Consider the following 19091-nt stretch of genomic DNA (forward strand, 5'->3'; position numbering starts at 1 on the left):
ATCTCGATGGACGAGGATTTTTCGTCGAAGGTCGAACTGGAAAGGTTCGAAGCCGGAGCACGAAGTATTACATCCGAGCCCGATGGCGGAAAAAAACAATCTAAGGATGGAGCCGAAGCCCATGCGCAGTACGGACCGAAGGAGGAGTCACCGAACTCGTGACTTCCAAAGACTGTCCAACAAGAAAAACAAACTGCAAACATCCGGGCCCAACACCAGATGGCGATCTATGCAAAAGTGTATAATCTGCAGCTCATATGCCTCGAACATCAGTTATTGATTTTAAGCCTGACAAATTAAGCAGGCCAGAATGTTCGACTCTGAGCTGTAGGTTCAGTAATTGCGCATCACTGCTCATTTATATATGTTATTGTAATTTGTCTATGCTTTCTGTGCTTGGTGTACTGATGGCTTGGCGAACAAGTTACTTACCTTCGGTAACGATGTATCTGTGAGAAACATTAGTTAGTTAGATTTCTCACCTTAGAATATCCCCAGGCGTCCGACTGGATCCGCAAGATTTTTCGTCAGCAATACCCCTTGCGCGTCGCTAGGCGTCGTCTGCGGCTCCGCGTCCGTCGTCGGCATCGTGCGCCAGAATGACGTCGGAGTACTTAGACGCCGCCCTCGCGCGCTGACGTCAGTTCTTGTACATAGCTTTCCGCGCCAGGAACGCAGAGCCATGCAAGAGACCGACACTGGTGCCAAAAACAAAATCTAGGGGCCTGAAAAGGATAACCTTAACCCTAGATGTCAGTTCGCAGAACGGGGAGGATGGGTGGGTCGGTGAGGAATCTAACTAATGTTTCTCACAGATACATTGTTACCGAAGGTAAGTAACTTGTTCATCTGAAAGAAACACGTTAGTTAGATTCCTCACCTTAGAATAGATACCCAAGCAATACCATCCCCGGTGGTGGGTCTGCGAGCCAAGATCACACCAGAAAGTCCTGGAGGACAGAACGGCCAAAGAAGCCATCCCTCCGGACTTGGCTGTCAAGGCAATAATGCCTGGCAAACGTGTGTAGCGAAGCCCACGTTGCCGCCTGACAGATGTCCTGCAAAGGGACACCCCGTCCCAAAGCAGTAGTAGCCGCCGTGGCCCGAGTAAAATGGGCGCGCAGCCCAACAGGAGGGTCCTTTTTTGCCAAGGAATAACAAATTTTGATGCACAAAACGACCCACCAAGAGATGGTCCGTTTGTGCACAGCTTTCCCCTTCTTAGCACCCACGTATCCAACGAAAAGTTGGTCGTCCACCCGGAACTGTTTTGTGCGGTCCAGATAAAAGGAGAGCGCACGTTTTGGGTCCAGACGGTGGAGCCTCTCTTCCTCTTTGGAAGGCGGAAAGAAGGTGGGCAAGGTGACAGACTGCCCAAGATGAAAGGGGGTCACCACTTTCGGAAGAAAGGAGGGACGAGGCCGAAGGACAACCTTGTCCGGATGAACAGAGAGAAAAGGAGGCTTTGATGAAAAAGCCTGGAGCTCACTCACCCGTCTAGCCAAGGTGATGGCTACCAGAAAAGCAGTCTTAAGCGTCAGCAGACGAAGAGGACAATTATGAAGAGGCTCAAAGGGAGCGCACATCAGAAATGTGAGAACAAGATTCAAGTCCCACTGAGGCATTACAAAAGGGACAGGAGGGAACGTGTGAGTAATGCCTTTTAGAAAGCATGTAACTACAGGGGACTTGAAAAGAGAAGGCTGATCAGGAAGCCGCAAGAAGGCAGAGATGGCAGCAAGATAACCTTTCAAGGTGCCCAGGGCAGAGCCCTGCTGGGCCAAAGAAAGAAGAAAGAGGAGAACCTCAGAAAGAGGGGCGGAAAGGGGATCCACAGCCTTTGCTGTGCACCATGCCACAAATATGTTCCACCGGCAGGCGTATACCGTCTTTGTGGAGGGACGCCTGGCTGCCAGAATGATATCACAGACTTCAGGAGGCAAGTCAAATGGCATCAACTGCCGCCGCTCAATCTCCACGCATGGAGGTGGAGGCTGGACAGGTTCGGGTGGAGGACCGTCCCCTGCTGCTGCGACAGAAGATCCTCCCGAAGGGGCAGACGTATCGGAGGATCGGTCAACATACTGAGTAGCTCGGGATACCAGTACCTTCGTGCTCAATCCGGAGCCACCAAGATGACTTGGGCCCGGTCGTGCCTGATCTTCTTCAGCACTCTGGGCAGAAGTGGTATAGGCGGAAAGGCGTACAACAGACCGCAACTCCACTCGTGACGAAAAGCGTCGCCGAGCGAGTGCGCCTTGGAAATTCCAACGCGCAGAACTGCTGACATTGCGCGTTCTCTTCGGTGGCGAATAGATCTAACCAAGGCTCTCACCACTGCTGAAAGAGACCTTGCGCCACTTCGGAGTTCAGACGCCATTCGTGATCCATCATGCACTGGCGGCTGAGTTCGTCTGCTCTGGCGTTCAGAGAGCCCGCCAGATGTTGAACCACTAGGGTGATGCCCTGGTGTTCCAGCCACGTCCAGAGGCGCAGAGCCTCCTGACAAAGGGTCCACGACCCCACCCCGCCCTGTTTGTTGCAATACCACATGGCGGTGGTGTTGTCCGTGAACACCTGCACGACACTTCCCCTGACAGAGGGAAGGAAGGCTTTCAGTGCAAGTCGGATCGCTCTCAACTCCAACAGGTTGATGTGGAGACGAGACTCCGCCGGAGACCAGAGGCCTCTGATCTCCGCCTCTCCCATATGGCCACCCCATCCCAGGAGGGACGCATCCGTCACTACGACATGCTCCGGTTGGGGAAGGGAGAGGCTCTTGCCCGTGACCCAATCGCGGTCCGTGAGCCACCACTGCAACTGCTGTGCAGTGCCCTCCGAGATCAAGACACGGTCGGACAGGTTGCCGTGATGCTGGGCCCACTGAAACTTCAGGTCCCACTGCAGAGCCCGCATGAGCCGCCTGGCGTGATGCACTAGTAGGATGCAGGAGGCCATCAGCCCCAGAAGCCGCAACACTAGCCTGACCGAAACCCAGGATAGAGGCCGAAAGATGGGAATCAGGGCCTGAATATCCAGGACCCGCTGTTCCGGCGGATAGACCCGGAACAGCGCCGAATCGAGAACCGCTCCGATGAAGAGGAGCTTCTGAGAGGGACTCAGGTGTGACTTCGGCACGTTGATGGAAAACCCCAGCAAATGCAGGAGATCCGCCGTAGTCTGGAGGTGGGAGACTACTGTCTGGGGCGAGCCCGCCTTCAACAACCAGTCGTCGAGATGGGGGAAGACTGGAACCCCTGATCTGCGCAGATGAGCTGCGACCACCGCCATCACTTTCGTGAACACCCGAGGGGCACTGGTAAGGCCGAAGGGGAGCACGGTAAACTGAAAGTGCTCTTGACCCACCGTGAACCGCAGGTAACGCCGGTGGGCCGGCAGGACGGGGATGTGGAAATATGCGTCCTCAAAGTCCAATGCTACCATCCAGTCTCCAGGGTGTAGGGCAGCTAGAACCTGAGCCAAAGTTAACATTTTGAACCTTTCCTTCCGGAGGAAGGTATTGACGTTCCGGAGGTCCAAGATAGGGCGTAGGCCCCCTTTGCCCTTCTTGTGAACCAGAAAGTAGTGGGAATAACAACCACGACCTACTTCTGGGCTCGGAACGCGCTCGACGACCCCCTTGGCCAAGAGGGCCGAAACTTCCTCGTGGAGAAGATTCAAATGATCCCCCGAGATACGGTGGTGCTGCGGTGGCATGGCTGGAGGGGTCGTCTCGAAGGGGAGGGAGTAGCCCCTTCGGACGATTTGCAGCACCCACCTGTCCGATGTGATGGAACGCCAGAGGAGCAGGTGATGGCGAACTCTGCCGCCCACTGGCGTGGAATGGGCCTGAAAGCTCGGACTAGGAAGGCTTTGAGGCGGATGTGGGCTGACCGCGTCGTCCTCCAGAACCGCCTCGGCGGAAACCACGTCCGCGACCACGCGCAGGTTGGTTCTGCGGCTGGTGGCTAGGCGGACGTGAGGAGGCACCCCTTCCTTTGCCACGAAAGGGGCGAGAGGCCCAAGGACTTGGCCGTAGCCCGGGAGTCCTTAAAGCGATTCAGGGCACTGTCCGCTTTCTCACCAAAAAGGCGAGTGCCATCAAAGGGCATGTCCATGAGAGTGCTCTGGACATCTCCCGAAAAGGACGTGGACCGCAGCCAGGCGTGACGTCTAAGTACCACCGTGGTAGAAATCTCCCTACCCAGCGAGTCCGTAGTGTCAAGCCCACATCTGATTGCATGTCGTGCTGCATCCCTCCCATCGGCCAGAGCCTGGGTAAGTCGTGTCTGGGCCTCCTCCGGGCACAGGGGAAGCACGTCCTCCACCGTATCCCACAGAGAGTGGGAATAACGGTCCAAAAGACAGGCGGTGTTCAAGGACCGCAGACCCAAACTAAGGGAGGAGAACAGCTTTTTGCCAAACTGTTCCAGTCTCTTGGAATCCCGGTCCAGCGGAGCGGTCGGGAAGGAGGATTGGGAGGTAGAAGCCTGGATAACCAGGCTCTCGGGGGTGGGGTGTTGGGACAGAAAACTGGGGTTGCCCGGAGCAGGGCGGTGGCGCCTGGCGACGTTCCTGTCCACAGGAGGAACTGTGGAGGGCTTGGACCAGGTGCCCTGCAGAACGTCAATGAGGGCCTCATTGAATTGCAGCAGAGGCTCAGTGGAGCTTGCTGCAGACTGAAGCACCTCAGTGAGGACGTTAGTCCTCACAGCCACGGCAGGCAGCTCGAGCCCAAGGGCTGTGGCCGCCTTGCGCAGCACCACAGAGAAAGCAGCACCCTCCTCCGAAGCCACAGTCGGAGGAGAGATGAATCCAGTGTCTGGTGAGGTATCCAGACCACTGGCCTCCCCCAGTTCATCTGCCCAGTCCTGTGACAGCTGAGCCTGAGCGGCCATAGGATCCTCGGACCCCTCCCATTCGCCCCCGTCATCCGATTCCTGGTAAACAGGAGGAAGGATCGGAGCCGGACGAGAGACATAATGTGTCTCTAACGGCGCCGTACGCGGCGTCCATCGACGCCGTAACGGCGTCGGATCCGGAGCGGGGCTGAACTGGGGCTCGACGCCGAGCGGAGCCGGCGTCGGAGGTGGAACCAGTGTCGACGCCGGCGGAGGAGGCGTGACGAGGTCGACCGGCGTCGGCGGGGACGAGTCCCTCGGGAACCTGCGGCGCCGGGGCCGCCGGCATGCAAGGTTGCCCAGTCGGGTGTGCGGGGCCCGAAGGAGCGCCAGCGGGCGCCGACGGCGGAGCCAAGCTCCTCATGGCCGAGAGGAAGGCACTGACTTCCGCCGGCATCGCATCAGTCCCAGGGACCGGCGGGTATGGAATCACCCTGACCCTCGGCCGAGTCGCGCGACCGGCGAGGGGAGTCCCAAGAGCGGTGTCGCCTCTTGGACTTCTTGGAGTGCTTCGACTTACCCGAAGACTTGGAGCCAGACGAGCGATGATGACGTCGGCTGCGGCTCCGCGACCGATCCTTCGACCTCCTCCTGGACCGGGATTGAGAGGGGCGCGGAGCCGAGTGGCGATGCTCGAGGAGCTTACGGGACCGCTCCCGTCTAGCCTTCGAGGTCAGGGCCTTGCAGTCCGAACACGACTCCGCGTCGTGGTCGAGGCCCAAACAGTAAAGGCACCGGCGGTGATGATCTGTAACCGACATCAAGCGGTTGCAGTCAGCACAGGCTTTGAAACCAGGCATCCTACCGGCACCGGAGTCAAGACAAGATCAAAAAGGATCAAAAAACGTAGTCAAAAAAGACTAAAAGGGGTAGCTCTCCCGGATCTGCGCTTACTGGCGCGGAAAAAAGAACTGACGTCAGCGCGCGAGGGCGGCGTCTAAGTACTCTGACGACGCCATTCCGGTGCACGACGCCGACGACGGACGCGGAGCCAGTCTGACGCCTGGGGATATTCTAAGGTGAGGAATCTAACTAACGTGTTTCTTTCAGATATATGTATTTTTATTTTATATATGTTTTGTTTTTGTGTCGTATTGACAATTCTATTTTAATACTAGTACAAGTTCTCCTATGAGGTAAGGAGATGGCCGTGACGACGTCTATCTTTTCGCAGCAGTTGGCTTGAACTTGTTCAAAATTACTTAAATTCCACAGATATGATATTATCATTATCATGCTGTCAAAATGGCAGACAACACGTTATCAGTGTATGTCTAATTGGTATTTGAGATGAATACAAAAAAAAAAGTTATGCAAGACTAAAATATGTGTCACCTGTGGTTAGCCATGACTGCCCTTCTCTTATAGACAGGCAGCCGTCGGTCATATGTTTCCAGATTGGATATTATGGAACCATTATGATTTGTAGCCCCTGCAAAAAGGTGACCTGAATTTTTCTAAATATCGCACTAGCTAAATCCTGTTCTGTTTCTTTGGAAGTGAATAAGTATGCCTTTGATTCCTTAAAGGAAATCAGGTTTCCTTTTTCATATTCTTTATATGGGGATAACAGGCCTTAAAAAACGAAATTGCATGTTCTATAATAAAATAGATAATTATAAAGACTTTTCTTTAGATACATTGTATTAGATATTAATGGGTAAACACATCATCTGAATACATTGGATTTTGCTGTATTACACCCACATCTTAACACTTGAAATGTCTGTTTTAAATAAGACTGCCACCATGATCATGTTGCAACCCTGAGAAGCGCTTTTACTGCTGATGAGCAAAACAGCTGTTGCTGTTGTTTTTTTAGGCCACAAATGGAACAGGAATGTTTACTTAGCTAAGACTTCCTCAGAGTGAAAACTCTGCATTTTAGAATATTGTAAAGGGTTTCCACAAATGAGGTTCAGTATTTTGGGTAATGAGAAAATATTTGTCAAGATTTCCTTTTTTCTTAAAGTTTTCCTTTTATAAGCTCATTCTTGTGAATGGTGGCGCAAAAAGTGGTCATGTTTTCAAATCAGGCTATTGTGCTTGGGTTTCTGAAGGGAGACGTTTGAAAATGAAAGGCGAGGGATGCAGCTTGTTTTATAGGTGGAAATTATAGAAAAACAATTGGTTTCTTTAACTGATAAATTATTAATTAAGAAATTATTAAAATAAATAAGTGCTTTTCAAATTCGTTTTCTAAATATTTAGGAAGCTTAAAATTTATATTATGGCCTCCTAGCATTAATATTTACTTCAGGTTAGTGTAGTATCACATAATAGGGGCATTTGCATATGAGATGTCATTTGGCCAGCCTATAAGCTAAGGCAATGAGATTTGTACATTTGCTAGAAGGATTTCTCACCCTTTCAAATGTGCTATGTATCTCCTATAATTTTGCTTATGCCCAGTTGCTACACACAGGGGTTGATAGTGTTAAAAATGAAACCTATTATAGGTTTCCTACTGTCAAAAACTGGGGAGAGGAGGCTAGCTCCTCTACAAATCAAGGGTAGGCAAATGTATGTGTGCTCTCTTTTTTTCTCAAAACTGTCTGTGAAATAGCCATGAGACATTTAATTGGCTATTCAGTAATACTGTTTCAAACATTATTAGCATTAATAAAATGAATAAATATATTTTGCTATGTTACTACCCATCCTCTCTGATGGAATTATGAGAGGATGAGTAGCTAGATTGCTGTTTCCTTATTTGATCTTTAAGGGGAACTAGCTGTGGGTAGTTTTTATTCTAAAATTCTCAGGTGATAACACCACTATTGTTTGTTATTCTCATGCTACATACAGTTTTGCAAGGGCATTGCTAGTTTTTATTAGCTAGTCTGTGTAAATAAACTGACAGTCCTTACTAGAGCTGATGTTGCATAGTTTGGATTGTGAAAAATAGAATGCAGAGAAGATGCCCATGTGATCCTTAGCAAACACTTTTGAGGAAAATATTGTTTTATAGGAGTCTGTTAGTCACAAGATGTTCCACTGGAGAACATGTACCCATTATGTTGAAGTTTTTAGTTCTTTATGTAATAGGAATCCTTGTTAAATTAGCAGTGTTAGATTTTCCTGTTGCTCCTATAACATGAGAGCATGGTCCTAAGTATACAATGTAGGTGCTTTTATTAAGAGAAATCATTTTAGAAGTGTCTGCAGTCCTGTGCAAGTAATGCAAAGTCTATGAGTAAAAGTGTAGAACATTTCCTTTTTTCTTGAGGGTCTTTAGATGATTTAGATAGGAATATACAGATGTAAGGATTTGGAGTATATCTGTATTGTTTTTCTCTTTTCCTCAGAATTTAGTAAATGAACACAGACTTCCTTGGCTGCTTGGGATTGGGTTACGTATTACTCTTGTCAGTTCACCAAAGAGTTCCTTTTATACTCGCCAATAGGTTCAGGCTGTTGTTTTTTTACTCTCACATAGATGAAAGTGGTTCCAGGGTGCCTGGTTAATATATGGGGCGTCCCTAGACTAGGAAGTATTCTGAGACTATCCTCTCTGTTGATAGATTATTTCTGTGCCTTGTCTAAAGACCTTTTGTTCTGTCCACCAATAGATATTTGCTGCTTTACAACCATTGCCAGAGGGGCGTAGACATCAGATCCAGCTTGAGGAGTCAGCACCAGTCCAGCTTGAAGTCAAAGTGAAGGTAACCAGCACAGGCATTGCTGGCAACCAGGACCTCAGTGAAGGTAGAAGGCCGGAAGCACTGGGATGTGAAGTGTGCACCCCTGCCACTGTCTTGGGCGAAAGACTGGGTCACAAATCAGAAAGGAGAAATCATGGATCAAGCTTTTGATGCCCAGCCGAGAGTCACAGACCGACCAGGAAGGCGAGAAAGTTTTTGCTTGAGGTAACCCCCTTTGAAACAAGGGTTGCTTCAGAGATCCTAGCATCAGGCCTCTGAAACCTGGTCCCAAAGTGCCTGTAAAGTCTTCACCTTTGTTGGTCAAGAGATACCTGAGCACGCTGAATGCAATCTATGGCCCCAACGAAAGAGCAATGTGCCAGCAGAGCAATACAGGAGTTAGGGAAGGACTTGAGTTCTGGGTACAGGTGCTGTGTCTCTAGTGCCTGTTAGATTGAAATGAAGAAAACTGGTGCACTGCCTGAGACACTGGACAGGATCGCTGAGCGCATTTGCCCTGGTGGGTGATTGCCCTATCCTGAAAGAAGAAACTTTTCCCTTGAAACTGGGCCGTGATTCCTGAGTTGCGAGTTGTGCAGCTCCACCGTGGGAACAATAAGAGCCTGCCTGTGAGGCTCAAACGGACAGAGGGAGAAGACTCCCCTCTGGTTGGTTGTACAGCGGCTTTAATTTCCCAAGGACTTCTTTTTCTTTTTTTGTTAGAAATGTACCCCATTGATCGTCCCATTTTTGAGGAGGAGCAGCCCTTTGCAGCTCTTCGTCCTAATTCTCATGGTCCTGTGTAGTCCTCCTGGTCCTCTGGATCCAGGATCATTTTTGTAATAATACGTCTGACTGCTTTCATAATTGTATTAGGAATAATGTTTATTCTATGAGAGAAAAGTTAATCTGAGTAGTAGAGAGATGGTGCATTTCCTTAATAATAATAGATACTCTAGCCCTCATAAAGGAAACACTGGAAAAGTCTAACGAAAATGTTTTTATTAGATATGTACTATTAGCTACTTTGATATTGAAATTGATGGTAACTGAAATGCATAGGAGCCTTGAAAATGTTTTTACTGGATGGTTCTAGGATTTGCTTAGGACTAGAAAGCTAATAATTCTGTTTCTGATAATAGTAATTACTCTCTCCTGCTATCTGTATGACCCAATTCTCTGTTCCCTTTGTACTCCTGCTTATACCTTATACATACCCGCTTAACAATATTTAGAATGAGAAATGCCCACCTAGCAATGAATTAGGATATTGATAAATTTATGAAGAAAAAAAATAAATTTATATGCATATTTTTTTGTTTTCCTACTGGATTATGGGAGATGTCTTCAGCTAACGCTAAAAGGGTCGTCTGTCGTAAATTGGCTGCGATTAAATTAGCGTTAGCAGAATCCATCTGGTATTTAGAGGCTATCCTGTACATTTTGTGGAATCCATTTTGTATTTCTGGCAGCCATTTTGTTGACCCTTGTACTCTGTTTAAAGGACTGGTTATACTTAGACTCTGCTACTCTGCACATGTGCAGAAGAATCTAACTGTCCATACATCTGTTTTTAGTCTGTAACTATCAGGTTGTTTCTACCAGAGTCAGCAACTGCTAGCTCCTCCTTTACTGTTGACTGTGCATTTCTGTATGACCATCTATGTATGTAACTCTTCTCATGTATACTTGTACCGCCCTCTTTCTGAGCCCCTGTGTGGGTATAAAAGACCCATGGTTCTTCTACTCTGTGTGCTACATTCATTCAGCACCACAGGGTGCTGGGTGAATGTGGTTCCACTTCATGAAGGTTTATTAAACTTTGTATTTTCTATTCCAGTTTCTGTGCCAACTTCTTCTAATTGTCTTCGGACTCTGTGCAGAGAAGGGCGAACCCCTTGCACTGGTAGGCCTAGCTGAGGTCTCTTACAACAACTGGTCCCGAGACCTTCCTCTCGACCAGGACCTCAAGCAGTGCGGAGCCCACTGCTGGACCTCAAGATGCTTTCGGAACCGCTCCCGCAAAGACTTCGGGTTCATGGCCCGACAGTTGGAGCATGACTTCAGGTTATAGTCGTGCTCCAGGCACATGAGGTGTAGATCCGTGATAGACATCAGCTTATGACAGGAGTCACAAGGCTTGAATCTGGTTCAGCGAAGGGACATCCCTCGTGCACCAGGAGTTGAAGACTCCAAAAAGGTGGCGACAAACGTCGAAAGAGGTTAGTCAAAAAGTGACTAAGGAGAGGCAAGTTCTCTCCAGATCTGTGCTAGGCTGGCGCGGAAAAAGAAAGAACTGAAGTCAGCGTGCAGGGGCAGGATCTAAGTAGACACCGCGGCGTCATTCCTATGACCACGTCGGACGCGGAGTAAACTGACACAACCTACCGACGCGCAGGGGTACTGGTAAAGAAAAAATTCTCCGGATCCAGTCTGACACCCGGGACTAATTGTAAAGGTAAGGAATCTATAACTGCAGTCTCTTTCAGATAATGTATTATGTCACCTGTTGGCTGCACATTAACATGGGGGGAATCAGAGTGGCTTGGCAGCAGTCGGGCAGGTGAAAAGAACTTAACAGATAAGATTGCGTGTCTTGAAAACAACGCACAACAAAACACCAAGGATTTTAAACGTACCAGAAGGCTTTGAAGAGGATAATATAAAAAATGCAGTGATAGGTCTACTAAAGGAATTTATCCCAAATCTGGATAGTAGAACATTGGAAGAAGATATACAAAGTATTCACAGAGACCCCTTTCGTAAATCGGCAATCAGAAAAACACCAAGGAAGATTCTAATAAACTTCGAAACATATACGCTTAAAGAAAATATATTATTATAAGCCATCAAAGCAGGCTCATACATTAAGATCGAATGGTCCTTCAGAACTAGATTGGATATCTCCAGGACGACATAGGACAGGCAATGGGAGTTGGGTAAATCTATGCAGGAGTTCAGATCATTAGGCGCCACTGTTAAAATGCGTTTTCCAGCCACATTAAGGATAATGAGGAGCAAGAAGATGTATAATATTAAAGACCCAAAAGAAGCTGAAAGTCTGACTGGAAAGATTAAAGCACACCAAAAACAACTCGTTTTTTTCTATATAATTTCCGGAATGGTGAGAAGGCTAAAAAAAACAAAAAGGTGCCCTTCAAAAGGTCACCTGAAAATAAATTTGAGGGTTCCCCAGGGAGGGATGGGAGGAGATGGGGGTTACATCCACACATTAATTTTTATATATTTTTTTGCACAGGGTGGGGAAGCATGAGTGAGAAAAACAATATAGAGATAGGGACTTTTTCTTTTCTTGTGAATACCCAAAGACAGGAAAAAACAGGTGTTTAAAGATAAGACAGTGGGCATTATAAGTTGGAATGTTAATGGCCTTAGGGTTGTTAGTAGACGGAAATGTTTTGGGGAGTACTGGATATTTTCAAATAGTGCGATATTAATAATACAGGAAACCAATTTGCTGAATGAATGGAGTAAAATATTAAAAAAACAAAGATGGGTCGAACATTGTGTACACAGACCAGGAGTGCTGTATAAAAGGGGTGGCAATCCTCTTTAAAAAATCTATTAAGGCATGTTTGGGGGAATGCATGGTAGACAAAAGGGGGAGATGGGTCACAACCAAAGTTAAATTGCAAGACAACTGGTATGCAATTGTAGGGTATTATGGCCCCAATACTGACGATCCAGAACCACTCCAGGACCTTTATAACTCCCTCCTGGATATAAATGTCCCCATTATATTGGATGGTGACTTCAATGTTTTGATTGATCCAATTCTTGATAAATCATCCTCCAGGACTACAGTTAATACCCCTATAATTAGAGCTTTTTTGAAACTCATGATGGAAGACCTGGGGTTGAGAGATATTTGGAGGGGAAAAGGATGCAAGGATAACAGATACACGTTTAAAAAAAAAATAATATGGGCACTTTTCAAGGATTGATTTTATCTTAGTAAACAGAATTTGGCAAAAAAATCTCCAGCGCAAAACAAATAGTAGAACACTTATCGGATCACTCAGCGGTCAGTTTGATACTTATATTAAATCAACCAGTGCCACAGAAGAAATGTATGCTAAACTGTGTACTATTAATGAACAGCAACTTAGTTGAAATCTTAAAAAAAGAGACAAATTATTTTTTTCAGATTAATAGACATACATCCCCGATGTATATAGTGTGGGACACACAAAGCTTTTATAAGGGGATGATTAATCAGCCTCTCTATAAATCAGAACGGGGAGGGGAAGGATAAAACTGAGAAACTGGAATATAACTATGCTATCTAAGGAATTAGAACATACAAGTCCAGAAACAAATTCAGGGCAACTTACAGGAAGCAAAATACAGACTATCTAGTTTCTTAGAGGACGACGTTAAGAAGAAATGGGAGACTAGTAAAATTTCTCATTACGAGTATGGGGAGGGCTGTGGAAAACGTGGCGTGAAAAGCTCAATCAGAAGCAAATGGGAATAATATTAATGAAATTCTAGACCCTAAAACAGGTAGATGGAGTAAAGAAGATAAGGAAAAGGAGGTGGCTTTTGTACTGTTCATTAAAGATTATATAATGAAGATACAATAGTATCTGGAAAACAGTTACAAAGCTATTTTGAGGGAATAAATATCCCTGAGTGACTCCTACAGCACAGGAACGTCTCAGTGCAGAGTTAGGTTTAGGGGAAGTAATGTTGGGAATGGGAAAAATGAAAAAAGGGAAAGCTGCAGGCCCAGACAGTCTCCCTAATGAGCTATATAACATTCTCAAAGAAGAACTGGTCCTATGGTTTAGGGAACTTGGGGGGAAAAGAACTACCGTTCTCCTGGAAAGAAGCAAGGATTAGCATCATCTTAAAACCAAATAAAAACCCCAAACTATGGGAGTCATACCTACCGATTTCTCTGCTAAATTCAGATTATAAAATATATACTTAGACTTTGGCAAAATGATTAGAGTGTGATGGGTCAACTAATAAACTCTCATCAAAAGGGTTTTATAAAGGGGAGACAACTGCACAACCTAACTCGAGAGTTGATTGGAACAATAGACCTAGATACAACAAATAGTACTCCTTTGACGATCCTTACTTTTGATGCTGTTAAAGCATTCAATAGTGTCAGCTGGCCCTTTCTACAGTGGTTAATAAGGCAACATGATCTAGGGGCGACCTTTGAGAGCAGTGTCGACGATGTACAAAATTCCTACCGCTAGGATTTTGGTAAATGGGAATCTCACGGATAAGATAGAAATTAAATGAGGGACTCGTCATGGATGCCCGTTGTCCCCTTTACTCTAATATATACACTGAGCCTCCGGCAATGAAGATTCAAATATAAGCCCTTTTAAGAATAAATATTGGGAAAAGAAAGTGCGTCCTTATGCAGACAATTTGATGATTTATACCAGTGAAATTGAAACAGCCTATCCAGAGATCTTCAAAACGTTAGAGGAATTTGGCAAAGTGTCAGGATAATTAGCCAATCAGCAAAAAACTGAAATAATGGCGTGGAAAACCAATTGTCGCAGCCCCCTGGTGAAAAAAGAGATCAGATATTTGGGGATACAGGTGGTACAGAATCTTTGTGACTTGTCACAGACACATTTTATAAAGGTTAAAAAAGAAACTATAAATCTACTTAGGACTTGGAATTGCCTCCCATTACCTTTTTTAGGTAGATCAAATATACAAAAAATGTCAGTTTTACACAAGTTTACATTTATTTTTTATACAATTCCTCTGGAATTCAATTTGGATGCAGTTAAAAAATTGCAAGGAATACAGAGTAGATTTATTTGGGCAAATAAAGAGGTCAGGACAGCGTGGAAAAAGTTACATCAGAGAAAGATCTACGGGGGAATCGCTAGCCCTGATCGGTTAATATATTGCCGGGCCTTTCAATTTAAGACCTTCAGATCTCTTCTCTTGGAGGATAGTTTTTATACCCCACTTTTTAAGGCACTAACAACAGAGGAAAAAGAAATGACAAACTTCTTTCCATATAAATTTGGTAACCCTAAATAGGACATAAAAAGTGGGCTAAAGGTCTTGAAAACAGCAAGTAGCTTATGGTATCAGATTAGACGCTCTTTGGTGATACCTTATTTATGTGCTTCTGCCCCAATCTGGGACTCCAAGGGGACTCCTATGTGCCTCGCAGACAAACTGGCAGCTTTGTTAAGGCAAGCGGAGATAAACAAATGGGGTCAGCTCTTGCAGGACAATAGATTAGTCCAATGGGAGAAAGTGGAAAGAGCCACAGATGCATGTCTCTCTAAATACTACAAGCTTTTGAGCTGGGCAAATTGCTTGAGGAAAACAGGAGAAGGTAATGAGGACTTTGAAAGGGGTTATCAATTAAGATCCCCTCAGACAAAAGAGGTTGCAAAATGGTACTGGGTAATGATCGAGGAAGGGGAAGAACCCTACTCTAAGCTGGAAGAGATCTGGAAGAGGGACCTGCCAAGTTCGAAGTTGGAAGATATTTGGCAAGTATCGATGACTACATTTTGGTCTACTGTAAAATCTGCACTCCTCAAGAGAAATCATCTTTTCACAGTACACAGGACATATTGGACACCAAGGAAGTTGTTTAAGCTGGGGAGACAAGAACCAAAGATATGCCCTAAATGCGGTGAGGAAAGGGCTGATGATCTCCTATGTTCTGGAGGTGCCATCTGATGGAGTCCTTCTGGCAGGATGTGTGTAAGATACTTAAAGAGATTATAAATCAAGATATCAAGGTAAGCCTATCGATGGTAATATTTCAGGTAGAAGAGGGAGGGAGTAAGCTATCCAAGAATCAAAAATCTTTATTGTTTATGCTAATGTTGTTGGCTAGAAGGGAGATCTATATAAAATGGGTATAGCCAATCGCCCCAACTAAATTGGAGTGGATATTATCAATTCGGAGAATTAACTCTTTGGATCGCAAGAGCTCTTTGGAAATAAAAAACACGTTTTGGAAGATTTGGGAGGAATGGAAAGAACAGTAAGAAACAAAAAAAAAAAAAAAAGAAAAAAAGGAGTATTCGAGCCCTAAAGTATTTGAATAAGAAATCGTCCTATGATTAAAATATCAATATCTAATTCGCAGGAATGCGCAACTCACTAACCGACTAAGCAATGTGGTCGTGTGGCTGGTTTAGAGTGCAATATGGACTCTCCTCTTAGTAGGGGAAAAGCCCTTGGAATTGCCAGCTTAATCTGCCTAACCAAGCCTTGATACGCGCATTGATGTTATATGAGGACTAAAAAAATTACTTTAAAAAAACCTTTATTATTTACCGCCCCAGTTCCTTCTGTCTCAAATATATCAATGCTGCATCTTGATGGCAATATTCACCTCGGTCTATCCCAGTTCAAGGACTGTATCAGAGAAGTTGCAACTTGGATGAATGCCAAAACTCTATGCTTTAATAAGGGTAGGACAGAAGTACTCATCTTTGGCAGCATATCCTGCTGGTACTACTCTTGAAGGCTTAAGGAATTAGGTCATTAATCTGCCTCTGCAGTTTAAGCCTGAGATCTATGAGCTACTTTTTTTTTGTTGAAATTTTCAGATGCTCATTTTCTTGTTTTGAAGGTTCTGCACAAACCTCTACCTACCATGTGTTCCCGGCCACTTCTGCAGAACAGTCACCTTAATCTCTTATTTTAGCTCGCCTCGAATGCTGCAACGCTTTTTATCTTGTACTTCTTGAATACTTCATAGCAAAACTGCAATACACTCAGAATGCAACTGCCTGCCTACCTCTAGGACTAAACAGAAGCGCTAGAATATCTAATAATCTCAGATCCCTTCACTAGTTGCCAATCCAGAATAGGTGCATCTTCAAGGCCATGTGAATATGTCACAAAGCTTTCTTTACCTCTTCGACACACCACGTCTGCGCTCCTTTCATTCCTCATCCTGGTCACTGAGTTCCAGCACTTCCAACCTCCTACTAAACCCAAGATTGCATAAAGTCCAATGTGGGGCCAGGCTTTCTCTTGAACCTGAGCTGCTCATCCTGAAAATGGAATTCTTTCATAGTTCAGACCACAGAACACCAGCACTTCAGTTTCAAGGGAGCTGTGTGGAATACTTATACGTCAACCTTTTCAAATTGGTCAACATAGTTACATAAAGTTTGGAGGAGCTAAATAGTGGTATTTAAAATAAACAGTAGAAACAGGTATCTATGAGCAACCAAGACCGCATATAGTACCTTTCCAGAATCAAGATCCCTCTGAAAGTCTTCCATTGTATTTGCTACAGTCATGTGACTTTTCAGGTCCTCTGAAGCCCTAGTAAAAAATAAAAATAAAAAAAAAGACCTTAAAATTAAAAACATGTGATTGTATTTAGAAATAAAGGAAGTAATCTTGTTAAGGCATATACATTTACATGTCCAAAAGTGCTCTTAAGACAATCCAGGCATAAGAATTGCAAAATGATCAATAACTTAAAAGATAACATTTTGGTTTGCTTCCATGAAAGGATATGATGAAGTTATATCAATTTTTTAAACTGCTCTTGATTTGTGTATATTCCTTCTAGTATTTGTAGAGTTAAGCATCCTGCTTATTTTCACAAAAAAAAGTCTGAAAGGCTGGGGAAGTCTCAGATACAAATTTCTCACAAAAACACAACTCAAATAGGTTACTGTCAATATCGAGCAAGTCAATGTCAATATAAATAATGATACATTCATGTATAGAAATGACATTGCATCTTTGACGAATTTGCCCGTTGTGAACTCCACACCAACCCAGACTCAGGAATACATGGTTAGGCAGGCCCTGAGACCCAGGCCTGTGGTCACTGATTGACAGATCACAGGTGGGGTAGTACGTAGCCAGCAGGCAAACACGCGAACAAGAAATCCCAGATCAAATCCACAGATAGGGGCACCGACACCACATGGCCAGAGGGGTGCGCGTTCCCAAAACACCAACAAGTCAGATGCCACATGAAGTTAGGAACACTTAGCCAATCAAGACTCAGCACACACAGTGATCACGTGTTCCCCATGCTGGACATCTGGACACGTTACCCACTACCCGCATTGTGTCCACGCAAGGTCGAGGCCACACGCATTCCTCATCCAATACCTTAATTTATGGCTTCAAAGACAGAGGTACACATTCCTTACCAAAAAAGGACTGTCTGAAACATCTTATTACATCCAATGAACTGTATAAAAGTCAGTGTTAACTCAACTGTAAATTGACAGTCCTCAGACTCTATACCTGTGACTGTGCTCCCGGCATTGTTCAATTAAAAGAACTGTCCCTGTTTTGCCAAACGTTTCTTGTTTTTTTCAAGTTCATGTTTAAGCAACATTAATGCAATTGTAAAATAAGGGGTTGTTTCGCAACCTCACCTGTTGTAAAGGTTATAATGTATAGCCTCCAAAATGTCTTTCAATTTACTCTCTGCTTCCTTTTCAGCAATGGTCAGTTTTTCTCCAGTGTCTCGTTTTACAGCAACAAACTGGGAGTTTTTCATATCGCGTGGACCCACTTCAAGCCGGATAGGTACACCCTACAAGCAGGTAGTCAATGTAATAAGCTTGCATAATCAATAAATATTTACCATTGTAGAGAAATTAACAGGATAATTATAATTGTACAATACAATGCATCCTGTGTATTTTTCACTTTTAATTTGTTTAATAATTTATAAAGCATTTCAGATTATAATTTTCAGGTAAGCCTCTCAAAAAAATAATACACAAATAATGCTATGCAAGAACTAAGAGATACCTTCCAAAACACCACCATTTTCAGATGACCTAAGAACATAGTTGAGGAGAGATAGAGAAATAGATACGGAGATATTGTGTGTTGTATCTTACCTTGTTTATTGTTTTTCGACTCTAGAGTTGCAGCTTCTTGTGTAGAAGGTGTAGTAAGAGAGTGCCCCTTTTTGACATGGTCACCCCCACTTTTTGCCTGGTATTTGATGCAATTTTGGCAGAAGTGCACAGGGTTCCTGCCAACCAGGTCCTCAGTGCAAGTGCTCTTTCCCTAATACAAGGTATTTGCAACCCAATTGGCAAGACCTTTAGCACCTCTTTAAGTCCGTAGTAAATGGTAGCTCTGGTACCTAGGGCATGGGTAGTAAAGAGGGTCTCTAAGGGCTACAGCACATATTGTGCCACCCTAACTCCTGCAGACTGCTATGGCAGGCTGTGTGAAATGGTGCAAACAAATGTGAAAGCACGACACGGCACACACCCTGTGTGCTTTGCTGGAGGGTGCTGGCTCTGTATATGGTATGCCCACTAGGGGGGTTATACCATGCACAGAATTTAGGGGTTCCCTCAAAAGTGTACAGGGCTCAATGTACAACCCAAAGTGCTTTGTTAGTGGCAGTAGGGGCGAGCAGCCTTAGGCCTAACACAGAGAAGTGTAACACATTTATTGCACAACATTGGCCAATATTAGACAACTCAAAAAGGAGATCCACACCAATTTTACAAAAATATACTTTGTAATTTATTTTAAGAGCAAGATCTTTACTATTAGGTAAGTACGT

At 45.0% G+C, this 19091-nt stretch overlaps 1 protein-coding gene across 2 annotated transcripts in view; it reads right to left on the reverse strand.

Annotated features, from left to right (window-relative positions):
• Nucleotides 1–19091, reverse strand: part of EPRS1 (glutamyl-prolyl-tRNA synthetase 1) — a 483086-nt gene that overhangs the window by 19203 nt on the left and 444792 nt on the right. For both annotated transcript variants that reach the window (XM_085612943.1, XM_085612942.1), the window contains 2 exons: nt 17935–18095; nt 16777–16855 (listed from right to left, as the gene is read on the reverse strand). In XM_085612943.1, coding sequence (XP_085469069.1) covers nt 16777–16855; nt 17935–18095 — 240 coding nt within the window. The remainder of the gene's footprint in view (nt 1–16776; nt 16856–17934; nt 18096–19091) is intronic.

Source organism: Triturus cristatus, chromosome 6, assembly GCF_964204655.1.
Source record: "Triturus cristatus chromosome 6, aTriCri1.1, whole genome shotgun sequence".
NCBI lineage: Eukaryota > Metazoa > Chordata > Amphibia > Caudata > Salamandridae > Triturus > Triturus cristatus.